Raw genomic sequence first — 16,774 nt, forward strand, 5'->3', positions numbered from 1 at the left:
TTTTACCTATTGGCTTTAATCAAGTTATTTTGTATCTGTTTATAATTTAAATCTAATTTTCCATGGATATGTCAACTAAATCATTTGTTAATATTATTTATCCAGTTTTTGAACTTGTTCTTGCTACTTACAGGCAAGGATTTTTCATGATCTGTATGATAACTTAACACTTAAAGTAAATTCTTAGCCTTATGATTACCAGCCATGGTCCTTGCCCATAGGTAACAACTCTCATCTTATTTCTTCCAAATACAAAACTAGTAAATGAAATTATTTGATATTTAAAAAGAACTTCCCTAAAAATAGGTAGTCTCATATTAAAATTCACTACTTATTGTAATTATTTACTTCCAATACTTCATGAGAAATGTGATTTTCACATTAAGTATAAAAACAAACTTTATTATCTTGCACTTTTCACATTTCATTTGCATAATTTCTACAAGATAAATAAATACCAAATTATTTCAAGATAAATGTTTATATTTTATTTTCAATTTTATCTACCATATCACTAGCTCTAACTTATCAATGTACTGTACAACAAAATATTTAAAATTAAGAAACAGAAAAAATTAAAACACCTTGATTAAATAATTTCAGAATACTTTATTCCAATCACATGCATAGTTTTAAATATTTTATCTTTTCATATATGCTTTCTTTTAATGTTTTATTTTCCTATTCTTCATCGTTGATTATTTAGGTTTACACAGGCAGTGCCCAACAGGCCATATAACGTTTGTTTTTTGTTTGTTTTTTATCAGAGACAATTCAGCCTGCAGGAGTTTTTATCCTTCTTTATTTATAAAATACATGTTGAATGAGGTACAGCACAGAATAAATTTTGAAACCATTAAATGCTTCAAATATGAATTTTAAAATGAAAATAATACACAAGTAACTAAATTATTAATTATTTACCTTTTAACTATCTATCACAATATGTATAACATAAGGAAAAATAGTTAAGTCCTGAGTACAATATTTGAAATCATTGTACTTAGGACTCGAATATTTTCCATTGGTAATAAGCATACTATTCAAGTATAATAAGTTGCTAAGCAGCAGTCACTTTTAATTTCACATGAGCACACCTCCTACTGATGGGTGAGAAATTTTACAATGTTGGTCCTTGGAACTTGACAAAGTTAGTGGTAAAATCATGCAGCTTATGTGTGTATTTTGACCATCTGGGCAAAACCTTTACTACAACACAACATAACTAAAATAAATGAAAGAAAAGTTATGATATTTTTAACCACAAGCATAATGCATGACAAAAATTCTGAGGTTTTAAATGTTTTAGAGATATATTTAGAAATAACAAATTAGATAACACAATTTTGATTTACAACATATTTGATAACAATAACTGATGAGCTGAGCCAATACATGGCAAATAATTTTTAACTATCCAAATTGTAAGGTGATGCCAATAGGTTTTCCCAATTCAAACTGCTGCAATTTAATGGAAGAATCTTAAATACTGTGGATGAAGAAAAACCTCTTGGTGTTGTGAATGAAAAATCACCTTAGTAATATAAACAGTGTATTGTAGCTAGCAATAGGATTAATAGGGTTTTGGGTAACACAAAGAAATATTGAATAAATACTAGGCAAAAGAAATTGTTTTACTGTACAGATCACTTCTAAAAGGCTAATCTAGGGTATTGTGTACAGTTTTGGGTTCCCTTTCTATAGAAAGACAATGAATTGTTAGATAAGGTTCAGAAAAGTGCCACTAGGATGATACCTGGGATGGTGAAATTGTCCTATGAGAAAAAAACTAAAATATCTATGCTTTGTTTTATTTAGAAAGAAGTGCCTGAGGGGATTTGACTGAAGTGTTTAAGGTTATTAAGAGTATTGATAATAAAGATCCAAACTTTTTTTTGCAAAAACAGTGAAAACAATAGGGCAAGGGGGCATAAGTTCAAATTTTGGCAGCATTGGAGTTGTCTGCAGTTTAGACAGTATTACTTTTCAAACAGAATGGTTGGTTTTTGCAATGAGCTGCCTTCAAGGGTGGTGGAAGCAAAAAATTTAATTGAGTTCAAGAAAAGATCAAATGAATACATAAGTAGTAAGGGATGGTTTTAGTTAGGAGTTGCAAAGGACATCCATGATAAACAAATTAATTATTTTAAAGTTTTATAAACTTTCATTAAAACACATTGTTATTAAAGTACTTTATTTAAATTTTGAATGCAAATTTGTAACATTTGTAACATGCACAGAAGTGTATTTAAAGAATGCACATGTAGTTATAGGGTTAACCAGCAATGCTAACCTAATTGTAAAACTTTAGAGACACATGGAAAGTTTCCAGATCAGCACTGCTTATTTGATGGTAATGTTCTATTTGTAAATGGGATGATAATACAATGAATATACAGGTGAGAAAGGTTTCCATATAAAATCTAGTAACCTAATAGTAACCAGGTATTTTAAGGTAGGAATGCTTCTGATCAGTTTTGCTTACCTGATGATAACGTGCTATTCGCAAGTGGGAATGTTTTCTAATCAATCCATCTGAAGGAATCAGCTACCAAGAGGGAGAAAAAAAATTATATGCACTGCTAATCTCAAACTATTTCACAATCTCTTAACTTTCCTTTAATGTTTCAACAACTATTTTTTTTTTTTAACAACCTTACTAAATGAGATCCTTCATAACATCCAATCTGTCAAAACATAAGAAACCCACTTGAAGTAAAAATGTATTCTCAAGACGGCTGGTATAGATATTAGCACTTTAATTAAAATTAAATTAAAATAAATAAAGTGCTAATATCCATATCAGACGAGAATACATTTTCATTTCAAGTGGGTTTCTTGTTATCACAAATCCAATCAGTCACTCAAAACTTGAAATCCATAAGTATATTTCCACAACTGGAATTAGACAAACACCTGCTATTTCAAACCTGAAACTGGTTTTATTAAACAAAGTTTCAGTACTTGATGAATGCTTCTTTTTACCATATATTTGACATAAACCCAAACAAATCTATAAATTCTATGTACATACGTATACAAAAGGTGCAAGTCACATTTTACAAAATTATATAATTGTACAACAGGTATTTTATCAACCACAAGAGAATTACACTTTAATATCCAACTCCACAGAACAAGAGAGCCAAGAACACAAAAACTATGACAGGCTCATATAATTTACAATTAAAAACTTTAAATGGTTAATCTTGAAAGCTTACAACCTGAGCTTTAACCAAGGATATATTTTTGAGATTTACTTCTAATTCAAAAGGTCAGAATTCCTAGTCAAATAATAAAATAGATGAAAACCAGACTACACAAGTTGTGTATAAAAATACCTTTGTTATTTTGATATTAGTTAACAAGAAAAAGAGCATGAATTTCCTGTGAAAACTTTCTATAAACAGCTTAAATGCAAAATACTGAATTACACTGTCCACACTTTTAATGGTCAACAATGGAATTTCAACAACTGTTTTTTTTTTTACTGTGAAAATACAAAATGTAATATCAACCATGGCATTATTTGTTTCAATGGCATTTGAATAACATTTATAGTTGTGACTGACAAAAAAAATATTACACATTATAATAACGTATAAATATTTTTCTTGTACCATTCAATAACAATATCATATTTTACCACAACTTACTCTAGCATAAAGTAATTCATACTAGTTAGAATTTTTAGTTTCTTTAAAAGTAATAAATATACTATTTTATTAATGTCTGCTTGAATTTCAAGTACATTGCTGCCTCTCAAACTATAATTATGAAATTAATAAATTATCACAGCACATTTGATCCAACATACTTCACCACAAAGTAGTTTTAGAAGTGTTGATTTGCCTGCACCATTTGGTCCAACCAAAGCTACCCGAGTGTCAAGATCAATCCCAAACTCTAGATCCTTGTAGATCCATGGCTTGAAATAAAACACATTTTTGATCTTTGATATTCACACAGTGCATACCATAATATTTATTTTTTTAAAATAATACCCAAATCTGCAAGATCAATCAGCTTTAATTCTGTTAATTAAAATGCAATTGGTATGATGTTTAAAAATGCAGCCTTAACTAGATGTTGACATCATATTATGTGACACTTCAACATCAGTTTTTTTAAAAAAACACACAATTGAAAAAAAAACTGGCTAAAATAATTATTTGTACACATTTTCAAGTCTACCTAAAACATGTTTTAACAACCAGTAATAAAAATATTGCAGTTATTTAAATCCAACACAGTATTACAACATTGATATTCATCAGTTGTTTAAATTTTTTATTTTAAAATCTCATGTAGAGCAGTACTTTGTCAACATTTTACCAAAAGCTTCATCTCAACCAGTAAAGTTCAGTTGAGTCTCAGCTTCATTTATAATGAATACACTAAGAGAGACAAAATTTAGAAATGCTGTCAAAATGTTTTGCATTCAGAAATGAAAAGTGGAGGTACTGAAAACCTGCAAAACATTCCCCAAGTCTAGACTAATAACACTGTATTTTAACCTAAGGTGTAACAGAAATAAGGCAACCAAATAAAAAGCTGAAAACAAAGCAAATACTGAATTTTAAATAATTATTTAATTTAGCACAAGTAATTGGAGTTCAAATTTAATTAAAGTAAACTGAATCAAAATGAATCTGATTCCCTTGACTTGTGGTAAAAATATATGAATGAATTCATATCTTGGAAAAAGTTTAAAATTTCAAAGTTCTGACAATACTGAAAAAGAATATTAACACTCAGCAGTTTCTATATGTGTTCCAACCTCAAAGTGTTAACTCACAGATAAGCTTTGAGTCACATGATAAGATAAAGTATTTGAAATAATACATTAAAAACTGTTGTATTAATTCTTTAAGGCATTTCAATCTCTGAAGAAACAGAATGAAGTCAGTATAATTCTTACTGTAATGAAAAGGAAGTTTACATAAATTCCTTGCAAGGTGCTGCTACTTATTTTATTTTTATAATATAAAAATATCTCTTTTTACCACAAGAAATGAAACAATAATAGTGAAGGTAATTTCAGAAAGTGACTCACATACCCCATTCTCTGTGTATCGAAAAGACACATGTTGCACCATGATGACAGGAGGCGGGATTGTGCCACAAGAAGGGAAATAGAACTGAACATTCTACACAAAATATGTAAAGTCTATTACAACATCTAATGAGAGGATAAAAGGAGGTTTACTTCATACAAAGTACAAAATCATTTAAGATGAAACTATGCTCCCTCTTCTGTTACTATAAACATGACATATTACAAATTATAGAATGGAAATATTTTCTAAGCTGTATTATGTAATATTAGATCACATTAACTAGAATAGTTTGTTTCAAATATTTTCTTTAAGTGTGCACAAGTTTCACTATGACTTCATATATCTATACACAAACAAGACAAAAAATACAGTTGCTTATACCTTAGGTTTACAATTTCATAACAAAAACCTTCTGATCTGAATAATGATATTTAAATTAACAAAGGCAATACATTATAAATCAGGTTGTGACAATCTTTCTAAAGTTAGAATTTCAGGGAAACAGTGACTATTTAAAAAGAGATTTCAATAATCTTTTGTCAAAAGACAAAAGCTGAGAGCTTTACAAAACATTCTGAATTTATAAAAATCTCAAAAACAATAGTAAAATTGTATGAAGCACACAAAGTACCCTCCATATCACTTTAAATTGTGGCTCTATGTAAATTGAAAAAAAAGTGTTATGGTATTTTTAAGAGTCAATTAAATCGTACTTCGTAAAACAATAGCTAAACATGCAACCAGTAAAACTTAAAGACTACTTTACACAGCATGCAGTTTTTATATAATGTTTTTACAGGAAAAAAAACTACAAACTGAACCTCAAAAAACTAGCTTTCATTATACACAACAAATTTTCGTTCTTAAAACTGCAGTAATATGATGTCCTCCATATGATACTTGTCATTCAAAAAGATTACATTAAGAGTTTCAATAAAATTATACTGTATAACTAGTTACACTTATAATACAATCTTTTTTTACTATTTACAAATAAAGAGGAAATTTTGTCTAATTCCTGTGTATTTTAAACATTAAGTTGGTGCTTATAATTTTGCTTAAAACTTACTCCCAATATTACTACTGAAATTACCACCATTAAATATTTCTGGGCTCTTATGTGTACAATCGCCACCAGTAATGACGAGAACAACAAAACAAGTAATCAATGTACAGACTAAACTTTTGAAACTCAAGAGTCAGAAAGTAGTTTCGCTTCACCGGTTTTGAGCACTGTAATCTAATCAGCGAGACTACCAGTCTCAAGCTGTTAGTTACTTCAATTCGGCCTTTTATTCATCATTCTCAAAAGTCCCAATTTACAATACTTGAACAAAATGCACTTAGTTATCACAAGACAGTATTACATCCAATAAACAGTATCATTATAACAAATGACCAGTGTGTTAACCATAATTCATAAAATACACTGAACATCATACTGAAAATTTGGTTTTAAAAAAGCTACAAATATTACATTTTATGAGTTTTCATTATTACCCAAATGAAAAGGGAGTTTACTTGAACTATACAAGATAACTGTTCAAAAAGTATATATGGCTTGTTAAACATTTCAAGCCATTATTCTAAATACAAATATTACACTAGAAATAACTGTTGTACATACAGTTGAAGCAAGAATACTAACAAAAACAGTTTTGAAAAATAAATTAATTTCAACCTATAATGCATTTATTTCAGCTTACATTTCCCCATTTACAAGGCCTCAAGTTAACATCACTACACTGTTGTTTCACTCAAAACGTCTTTCCATTTATTTATATCATTCTTTTTATTGGATTTAATCAAGATATTAAAAATAGTGTAATTTCTCCTGAAAAATTTATGATCAGTTCATAATTAAAATGAACCTATGAGACTAATCAGGGAACCAGTATGAGGTAAACATTTGTAAAATTACTAAACAAAATTAAATCCTTCTCAAAGACTGAATTTTTAGGTATGCACAGCAATTTTATTTTTTTCAAAACTAAAAAGCTGGTTGAATATTTTTAAAACACAAAATTTACCTTTCTATAGACTTAAAAATAGTTATTACTTGGCTGACACATACTTTATCTAGCATCACTTTCTCAGTCAATCCTGCAGAAACCATCTTGCTTAATGTCTTCTCTTTGCTTTGAGCTTGCCTTGCCAATTTGGCACTGCCATGTCCAAATCTTGCAATGTAGTCCTGGATAGACAAAGAAACAAACAAAAGACATCAACAATTTATATCAACACTATCTATTAACACTACCCAAACCAATTTAATATTTAAAAGTACCAAACCTTTTTTTCTTCCCCCAAGTGTGGAAACTGTAATAAAACTGTTTAATAAATGTGATGTGAGCAGTTGTCATAATGGCACCAAAAATGATATTCTTTGAGGACAAGTGAGAGTGAACTTTCAGAACCTGTTTTTAGTGAATTCAGTGATATAAAAGAAGATTTTGAAAGATTTCATGATGAATGAACAATGTTTTGATGTAAAAAACAACCATATTTTATTATAGACAAAACTTTTGAGGTTTTCTAAAAATGATAAAAGATTATGCTGATGTTGAACAAATAAATTAATGATAACTGAATTTTTTTTCCCCAAAAGATAGCCTTGAAAACAGAGGTGCATCTTATACGTCGAAAAAGATGGTAATACTGGTCAAGTTAAGAACTTATTGTGTTCTACAGCAATACCAACAAGACATTTTGTTGTTTTTTAAATAATTATTTCAAGCTGATTGGTAAATTTAAAAATTAAGCCATTATTTTGTTAAATCATAAATAAGTTTTATTAAATATTCTTGCTACAAGAAACAGTTAGCAAAGATAGATTTGTTAATTTAAATAACTATTATATTTGTATTTTGTTTCAGAGAAAGTAAAAACTGAAATTAAGTATAATACAAACTTGTGATGTTGCTTAAATTCACTTAATACACAGTCTTGAAAACCCCAACTCAGTTTTAATGTTTTTCTGTTTATAAGAAAGGCATTTTGCAGGACTCTTGAGTTATGTCAATCAACTTTTCAGGTCCAATATACATCTCCATCACAACAAAAATATAAATGGATTCTAAGCCTTAAAAGCAATTTGGCATGGTTCAAAACTACTCAAGACCATCACATGCTTAGCCAAACAAAGTGGAAACTGAAAGTTAACAGGTTTTGAAACCTGACAAGTTATATAACCCTTCTATGATGTATGATCAAGGGGAAGATGGATGCCATTAAAACAAAGGAAATGGGAATGTGCATAGTCATTTGATGTATGTGCACACTGTAGCATACTGAGAACATTTAGGATTTATCTTTTCCATCTCAGCTTGGGGAAGTTCTTGTATGTTTGTTGTTACACACAAAGCTACACAATGGGCTGTCTATGGTGCATCTCCAACAGGTGTTTAAACCCAGTTTATAGCATTATAAATTTTTATAGTTTACTAGTGACCCACTGGGAGCATTTTTGTGGAAAGCAACCTAAAATCTTCTCAGTTTAGTTTTTTTCTATACGCTTTTCCCCTTTACATTTTTTTATTGTAGTTTGTTTTGCAACAGTGTTTTATTTGCCCACTTCTTAAAGCAACTTTTAAAGGTTAAAAGGGAAAAAGATTATAAATATGTATAAGAGGTCAAAGTCTGCATACAGGACAGGAAAATGAGGTACATGAACAAGTTTTTGCACATGTAATATATGGATAATACCGAACCTGGTCAATTCAAGGGCCTGCCTGGTAGGTAAAATTGCAGGTTCAAATCCTGGTGGAACCATTTTCACTTCTTTGCCAAAATATTTCAGGCAAAAAACCTTACAACACAAGTTTAATTTACAGTTTTCACTTTCTGGCACATCCTCACTTTGATGTAGTTTACATGATACATGGCCATTCAAAGTATGATGTTTTGTAACACTCTCTAGTATTAACAAACTTGTAAACAAACATGGAACCTAGCTTTCCAATCACAAGACAATTTTCTCTCTGCCCTAAAAAACAAATAGCATAAATTACACTTTAACAATATTGTGGATTATCATAAAAGTTTATTTTATTTTCCGTAAAACTATAACAATAATAACAAGCTGTTATAACAATAATCTGACTTAACATTTATATCATAAATTAAAATGTCCAATGAAAAATCTACATGTAGGACCATCAAAAGATTGTTTTTATATTTTATGTTATCAAGTTTATAAAAACTATGGTACAATAACATCACTGAAAAACATAAATGACCAAAATAATGTACTATCATGCTCTTAGTAACATTTAATACTATATACAAACATCTTAAGTTACAACAAAAGTGCATCATATTCTTCCATAACCTTAAAATATGTAACACTGTACACTGTAGAACCCTTAATTTTTTAAATCATAAAGTAAATTTCATCATTTTAACTCATTTTCTGAGAAAATTTAAGACTCAAGAGTCAGAAAGTATCTTCGCTTCACTAGTTTTGAGCATTTTAAGCCAAACAGTGAAACTATTTTAGTCTCAAACTGCTGGCTTACTTTAATTCGGCCTTTTTGGTCATCATTCTCAGAGTCTCACAAACATTAACTAATAGAAGGTACAACTCAAAATTAATAAAATTAGAATTTAGACTACTACAAAAAATAAACTTTTAGTTAAATGCATAAAATGTTTTATACCCACTTACTAAAATTTCAAATTAAAACATATGAACAAGTAATAAAAACAATCCTCTCACTATGGGTAGGTTAAAGAGCACAAGCGACGACTTTCACAGAATTACATTCAAAATTTAATTGTCTTATTACTGATGCATATAAATAAACTGTGCATCAAAACATAGTTAATAAACTAAATTTAATGTTATAAAAGCTTTAAAGTTTTTAATTTTAATATGAAATACTTAAACAAATCCTCAATCTCCTCTTGTATGGGAACTGTAATGTTTATTGTCTAGGTCTTCCCGTCTTCTATACTTTAATTACCACTCCTCCACAAAGTAGTTTAATGAACTTATTCAATATAATACAAATATTACCAAGGCAAGTTCTAATTTTTATAGCCTTCAATCATCTCTGCTTACAAACACAAACTAGAATGTCAGATCCACCTGCCACATCCTGTCTTTCACAAACTGCCAATAATTCACAAAGATATGTGTAACACATTAAACGTTATGAAAACTAATGGTTACTTTGACATCACAAGGCCAGTTTAATCTGCCAGCTCTGTATGGAAAGAGTTAATCCTTTTCATACAAGTAGGAGTCAAAATTTGTAAACTTACACTCAAAATCTTATTAAACTATTATTTTATGAACATAGAGCCATATATTTGGAATCAAACTGTAGTCTTTAATTTACATTTTAGCATTAAATAGTATTTAATTTCTTAGTTCAAATAATAAATATTAAAAAATAGTTAAATACTGATTTTTGTGTGTCACATGGTGCATTATCTTTTGCATATTCTTCAACTGTATTGAGTGCATCATAAAATGTAATGTCTACAGTTTTTACCAAATTAGAAAGTCAAATTACCAATATTTACAAGTTAGAATATAAAATTAGAACCTCCTACTTTTTATATTTGCTGCGATATATTTAGTGCACTCATCATAGAGGCTCCATCTATATCTATCTTTTACAAATATTTGTTTACTTACACCCACTTCTCCTAAATACATGTTTATGACCAATCAAAACCTCTGATTTTAAACTACATAATTCTTCAGTCTTCCTAAAATATTTACATGGGCAAAGCCATTATAACCACTGAAAACTTTGAAGTGTGATGATCAAGGTGAATTGCTGATTAGAAATGAGATTTTATTTTGACCTAAATACAGTTTAATTAGGAAACCTAATAAATAAAATGAAATTTTGTAGAATCAATATAGTAATTTTTAACTTTGTTATTTCTAAATCCAAAACTTAGGCATATCCTTTTCTTTACATACTCCATGTGTGAAATTTGACAAGGCTTGGCAAATGTGGTACACAAATATAAAAAACCTTTGAAACGTGAAAAGTAGTAAATATCGTTTTTGTCTCTAGGTCTTTTTATTTAATGTTTTTTGTTTTATGAAAAATAACTGAAATTTAAGAATTCATTTGTAAACAATAATAATATTTATATAAACATACAAACTCATATATAATGTATGGTTAATGAAATGTTATTGTATTTTATTAAATACTTGTATGCTAGTACTAAGACTAATAAGAATGACTTCTGTACTTTCTAAAGAGCCAGTTCTATGCTCAGTGATGATGAGAAAACCCACTTGTAGAGAAAAATGTGTGTGTAAAAACAGCTGGTTTACTTTGTGAACCTGACAATGACCAAAGAAGGTCAAAACGTTGTTCACTCTTCTACATAAAAATTTTCTCAACCCAAACCAGTCGTTTTTACATATATACAGTTCTATGCTATTCAATATAGTAACATGAGCTGCACATAAACCACATAATTTAAAACTTATGTGACAAGTTTATTAATCTTACAAGGTTCAAAAGTCAGCAAAACAAATATTAATAAATATAAATAGATGTAAACTGTTACAAAATTAAAGCTACTTCAAATAAACATCTCTGGTTTCCTATGGTCACTCTAGAATGAAAAAAGTGCAATATAGATTTATTTGCTAATTTCTTTTCTGGTGGTTACAAGGTTGGTCAAATGAACCAACCCCCATACAGAGTTAACATAGACAAAAAACAGAAAAAAGAGATTTTCTATAAAAAATAAACACAAAATAAAAAACTTGGGAGGTTAATTTTAAAATCAAAATTATTTAGGTTGTTGAATAAACAACATTCCAGAAGAAAAAACTTTGGAGCAAATCTTCTTGAATTAAAAACTCCAATTACCCAATTTAAAAATCTGATATTTTGTATGCAAATGCTTTGTAATGTTTACTGATAATCTGACAAATTGTGAAAACATGCATACATTATTAAAAGTTATAGTTACAAGAGTAATGTTTTATACATTCACTATCAAAAACTAACATTTCAATAGAATACTCTAAAGCAAACATTTAAAGGGAACAGTGTACTTCTGAATAAAAAAATGGACCCTATTCGGACTTGCCATTTCCAGTCCACTGCCATTTCACAGAAGGATGTACCTAAAGGTTGACTAGTTTCAATATGTTAATCATTCTACGCTACTTTACACTACATACCTTCATATGAGCTATTTGACTCTGTTCCCAGTTGTAACGCTTCATTTGATTTTCAAGTAACTCCAAGCGAGTCCTTACAAAAGCATCATAATTTCCCTGTTGAAAATAAATGTGAAAATTCTTTATATAACTCTGCTACAATATAATTTTAACAGAATGATACTAACAGCTGATACATAAAAATGTCATAATAATTCCGTAACCAGTATGGAATGGAAAACTTACACCATAATAATTGAGTCTTTTCTTGTGGAGATGAATAATGTTACTACATACACCGTTGAGAAAGTCCTGTGAGTGGGATATGATTACCAAAATACGTTTATACCTGAAAGGATAAGAAAGTATGTATTATACTTTTCATTCATTTTGTAGACCATATTCTAGAAAATAAAAGGTATTTTAAAATTTATTAGGAACTATAAATATCAACCATGTTCCATATTTGATAGCTGATGAAGCTGTAACAGCAAAACACTGAGCTAATAATCTTACTTTCTGAAGACATGGGTCATGATTTTATTTATGCTTATGGAGATGTCTCATAATTAACTTCCAATCAAAGCAAGCAACTAATTAGATACATAATTCTCTATACTTATATGCAAAAAGTAATAGCAGTTAAGGAAGTCCAAAGACTGAATACATTATTTAACAAAAACATTTTGAATATGCAAATAACTAAGACACTCAACAACCACAACTTATTTAAAGTTGCAGCTGAATGGAATGTATCAGAACTATATCTTGACATTATTTGGCATTCATAAATATTGTGATGGCAACAAAAAGTGATCATGTTTGAGAAAGGTATGTAACAATCCTTTCTGTTACAAATGCTCATACCTTAAATCATCCCAATGTGTTCAGGTCAGGAATTTAAAATTTCTAACATGGGGATATCCCTTGTATTTAATGGCATTGGAAACAAAGAAATATTGACATTCCTAAAAAAAGAAAGAAAGATAGAATAGTTGACAACCTACAAACAGAAAAGTTAGTAAGAAGATCCATCCATAAGCCCCAAGGCAAGAGTTCACAACATAATCTAGAAAGATTGCTGCCTGGATAAAGTGACACATAAAGCAAATAAGAGTTAAACATACAAGGTGTAGTCCAAATGCTTAATAATAGAAATACCTCCAAACATATGATGGTGAGATGCAGAATAAGAGGGAAGGTGCCTAATCAGAGTAAAGACACCAGAAAGTTATTAGGAGAAAAAAGCACAAGAAATAAAGGACCAATCAAATCAATAGAAAAGTCCAAAGGATAAGGGAGGAGGGAAAAATTCACAAAGTTGTAATTTGCTGGAGGGCACATATAGCTCATGTTATACCATCAAACATTACCTGTATGCTGTGCATGTGCATGCCTCACAAAACTTTTATTATTATTATTTATTTTACTTATTCTTACCTTAACTAACAAAAATGTTCCTATTTTTACATTTGAGTTACTTCATAATAACTAAAGAATAAACATGGTAAACAAGAAATAGTTTTTACCCAATCTTTTTTTCTTGTTGTTGATTTTCAAGGACAAGTTTACTATTTTATAGTAATGATAGTAATACACTAAAGAATATAGAATAACAACATGAAAAAAAATACAAATTTTCCCAAACTCTCAATAGCCATTCATGCAAGCTTGTCATTAACTTTCTTGCTTTTATTCTGAGTGAACTGAGTAAAACCAACTATTATATGTTCAGAATACAACATTATAACAATGCATCCTTTGATAGATGAAAACCTTGACTTTCTATTGGTTATGTGGAATATATATAATTAAATGTAAGAGAATGTATTACTTAAATACTGGAACATTCTTTACCATTAAAATTTGTGCACTTCAAAATGATTGCACCAGTGATCAAATCATCATACATATCCTAAGAACAAATCTTACTGTAAAAGTTGTAACTTGTAATACAATACTTAATCAGTAAGTTAACTCAAAGAAAGACTATTAAAACATTAATATTGTTTTCAATCACATTTCTCTCCAGGACCTATAATGGTGGTTGTTGAAACTGCTTGTGGTATAGTAACTTTCAGAACTGCAATGTATTATTAAGTTTGGAACTTGTAATCCTTTTGGTGTCATTCTGATGTGATGAAACTAATATTTTAAACTCTAGAAGCATGATCTATTTCTTTGTAAACCTAAGAAATACAAAAATGTCTACCATATCTGGAAAGCCAAATAGAAGAATGCTGGGTATTAGGATGATATTTATACACATAATGGGAAAAAGACAAGGCTTAGCTATTAGTAACATTAAATGTTTAGCATTTCACTGTGAGTTTGCAAGTCCCTAATATGGCTAAGCCTATTAAAAAGTTGAATCGTATCAAGTTCACAAATACAAAAATGTTTTGAAAAGACCCTTGTATAAAATGAAAATACTAGCAACTTACGACTTTAGTTCCTCTTCCAGCCACACACATGCATCCAAGTCAAGATGGTTAGTAGGTTCATCCAGTAGTAAAAGGTGAGGTCGAATATACAAAGCTTTAGCAAGTGCAATACGCATTCTCCAACCACCTAGTGGTCAAGAAAAATTCAGAAATATTAATCACATATTTTGGGCTTCTTTAAAAACAAATATGTTAACTGCTCGATACTTATAACTTGTACTTACACAACACATAATGGATTTGGTTTACAATAAAAAAAAATCTTAGTTATTCTTTTGCTATGAGTGTTGAAAAACAAAATATTTAACTATCTCAATGTTGTATCCACTGAAAGAATTATTTTCATGTTTTACAAGTTAACACATTCAACAACCATTCTCAACCAGTACAATGCCCACAAAAACCATAAACTCTGAAATGTCCATTTTAACTCTTTTTACCCATATCACACTTTACAGCATTAGATCCAAAATTTAGTTAAACAACTTTGTTATCAGTAGTTGTCACTAAACTTGCAATGAAAACCTAGTTTATAATTTCTATTTTTATGTTACCCGAGTTTTAATTTCTTAATTAAAAAGTGAAATATTAAAAAAATATACCATGCTTCATTTTTCTATGCCACATGACATTTCAGATTATCGATTTTTACGCTTCAAAATTTAACTTCAAGAATAGGTTCCTGCAGTTTAACCAATTACAAACACAAACTAAATGTAGTTAGAAGAATCAGGAATTTAAACTTCCTTGATTTGCATAAATATCAATACATTTGCCAAATCCCTCTTTCTCTCTCTGACTTAAGACTATTTGCTACTGGATATGTTTATAAGCAACAGAATGAGCTGGTTTTTCCACTAGAACTATTCTTTTGAATTTGACATTATTATTCACTTCACAGCTCTGTCATGTCCATTTTACTGCTGCTACAAACATCTAACAGAACTGCTTTTTGTACCTCACTCACAAAGCAGAATAAATTACAGTAGTTTTGGGACTTTGTGTTTTAGTGATAGATATGTACATATACTTCATGTTTTAAAAAGTGTCCAATTTACTTTTGGACACTAAAATTTGTGAGACTTGACAGAACAGCTTCAGACTTGTATATCAGTAACATGAGACAGATAGTAGAGTAACTTCTACATATTGTTTCCTATTTATACTTACTTATGTATTTTTTTAAATAAACATTTATAAACCTCTCAGCTTAGTCTAATAAGACTACAGAAACATCTAAAATTTCACAAGAAATTCACATATCTTATACATTTCCACATTTCAGTGTAATCTTATATTCTGTTAAGTCTGTTAGAGAAGATTATTTGGTTTGTTTTTAAATTTCTCAAAGCTACATAAGGGCTATCTGCACCAGCTGTCCCTAATATAGCAGTACAAGACTAGAGGGAAGACAGCTAGTCATCACCAACCACTGCCACTCTTGGGCTATTCTTTTACCAATTAAACAGTGGGACTGACCGTTACATTATAATGCTCCCATGGCCGAAAGGGCAAGCACCTTTGGTGTGACGGGGATTCAAACCCGCAACCCTCAGGTTATGAGTGGAGTGCCGTAACCACCTGGCCATGCTGGGCCATTTGGAGAAGATAATTGATTGATTGATTGATTGATTTAGTGTTTCACGGCACAAAGCAGCGAGGCTATCTGCGCCAGACATGCGGTAAAAATGTAAAAAAAAATAAAATAAATGTAGTAATAGACATAAATGGAAATGAAAGTAAAACAAAAAAGTATAAAACCAATGTTGACACCTAGTCTACAATGTTAAGATAGAAGGCAGAGTATAAGAAGTTGTAAGGTATTTACTCTAGCAAAAAGGTAATGATCATAACCTGCCAGGAAGACTAACAGGTAAGTTCAAGAACCACCGTTAATCACCTGAAGTTGGCCTTTCCAGTCCTGGTTCCAGGTTATGTGTCATAGCAGCTATTATCAAAATGTAAAAGAATAAAAGTTTTAAAAGACACTCCAGCAAAATTGTAATAATGAGTAGCCAAATGTCCAGTAAAAGATAAAGTCAAGTAAATGGAGTAAAATTTGTAAAAGTAATTGAAGATAAAAGCAAAACAGCAATTAAAACAGAAAATGGTGTAAAAACCAA

At 29.6% G+C, this 16,774-nt stretch overlaps 1 protein-coding gene across 4 annotated transcripts in view; it reads right to left on the minus strand.

Moving 5' to 3' along the window:
• LOC143246375 (ATP-binding cassette sub-family F member 2) overlaps nt 1-16,774 on the minus strand; it is a 60,777-nt gene that overhangs the window by 6,232 nt on the left and 37,771 nt on the right. For 3 of the 4 annotated variants that reach the window (XM_076492964.1, XM_076492962.1, XM_076492963.1), the window contains 7 exons: nt 14,652-14,778; nt 12,454-12,556; nt 12,229-12,324; nt 7,135-7,254; nt 5,061-5,150; nt 3,818-3,928; nt 2,486-2,548 (listed from right to left, as the gene is read on the minus strand). In XM_076492964.1, coding sequence (XP_076349079.1) covers nt 2,486-2,548; nt 3,818-3,928; nt 5,061-5,150; nt 7,135-7,254; nt 12,229-12,324; nt 12,454-12,556; nt 14,652-14,778 — 710 coding nt within the window. The remainder of the gene's footprint in view (nt 1-2,485; nt 2,549-3,817; nt 3,929-5,060; nt 5,151-7,134; nt 7,255-12,228; nt 12,325-12,453; nt 12,557-14,651; nt 14,779-16,774) is intronic. The other variant, XM_076492965.1, reaches the window with a different exon arrangement.

This window comes from Tachypleus tridentatus, chromosome 3, assembly GCF_004210375.1.
Source record: "Tachypleus tridentatus isolate NWPU-2018 chromosome 3, ASM421037v1, whole genome shotgun sequence".
Lineage (NCBI taxonomy): Eukaryota > Metazoa > Arthropoda > Merostomata > Xiphosura > Limulidae > Tachypleus > Tachypleus tridentatus.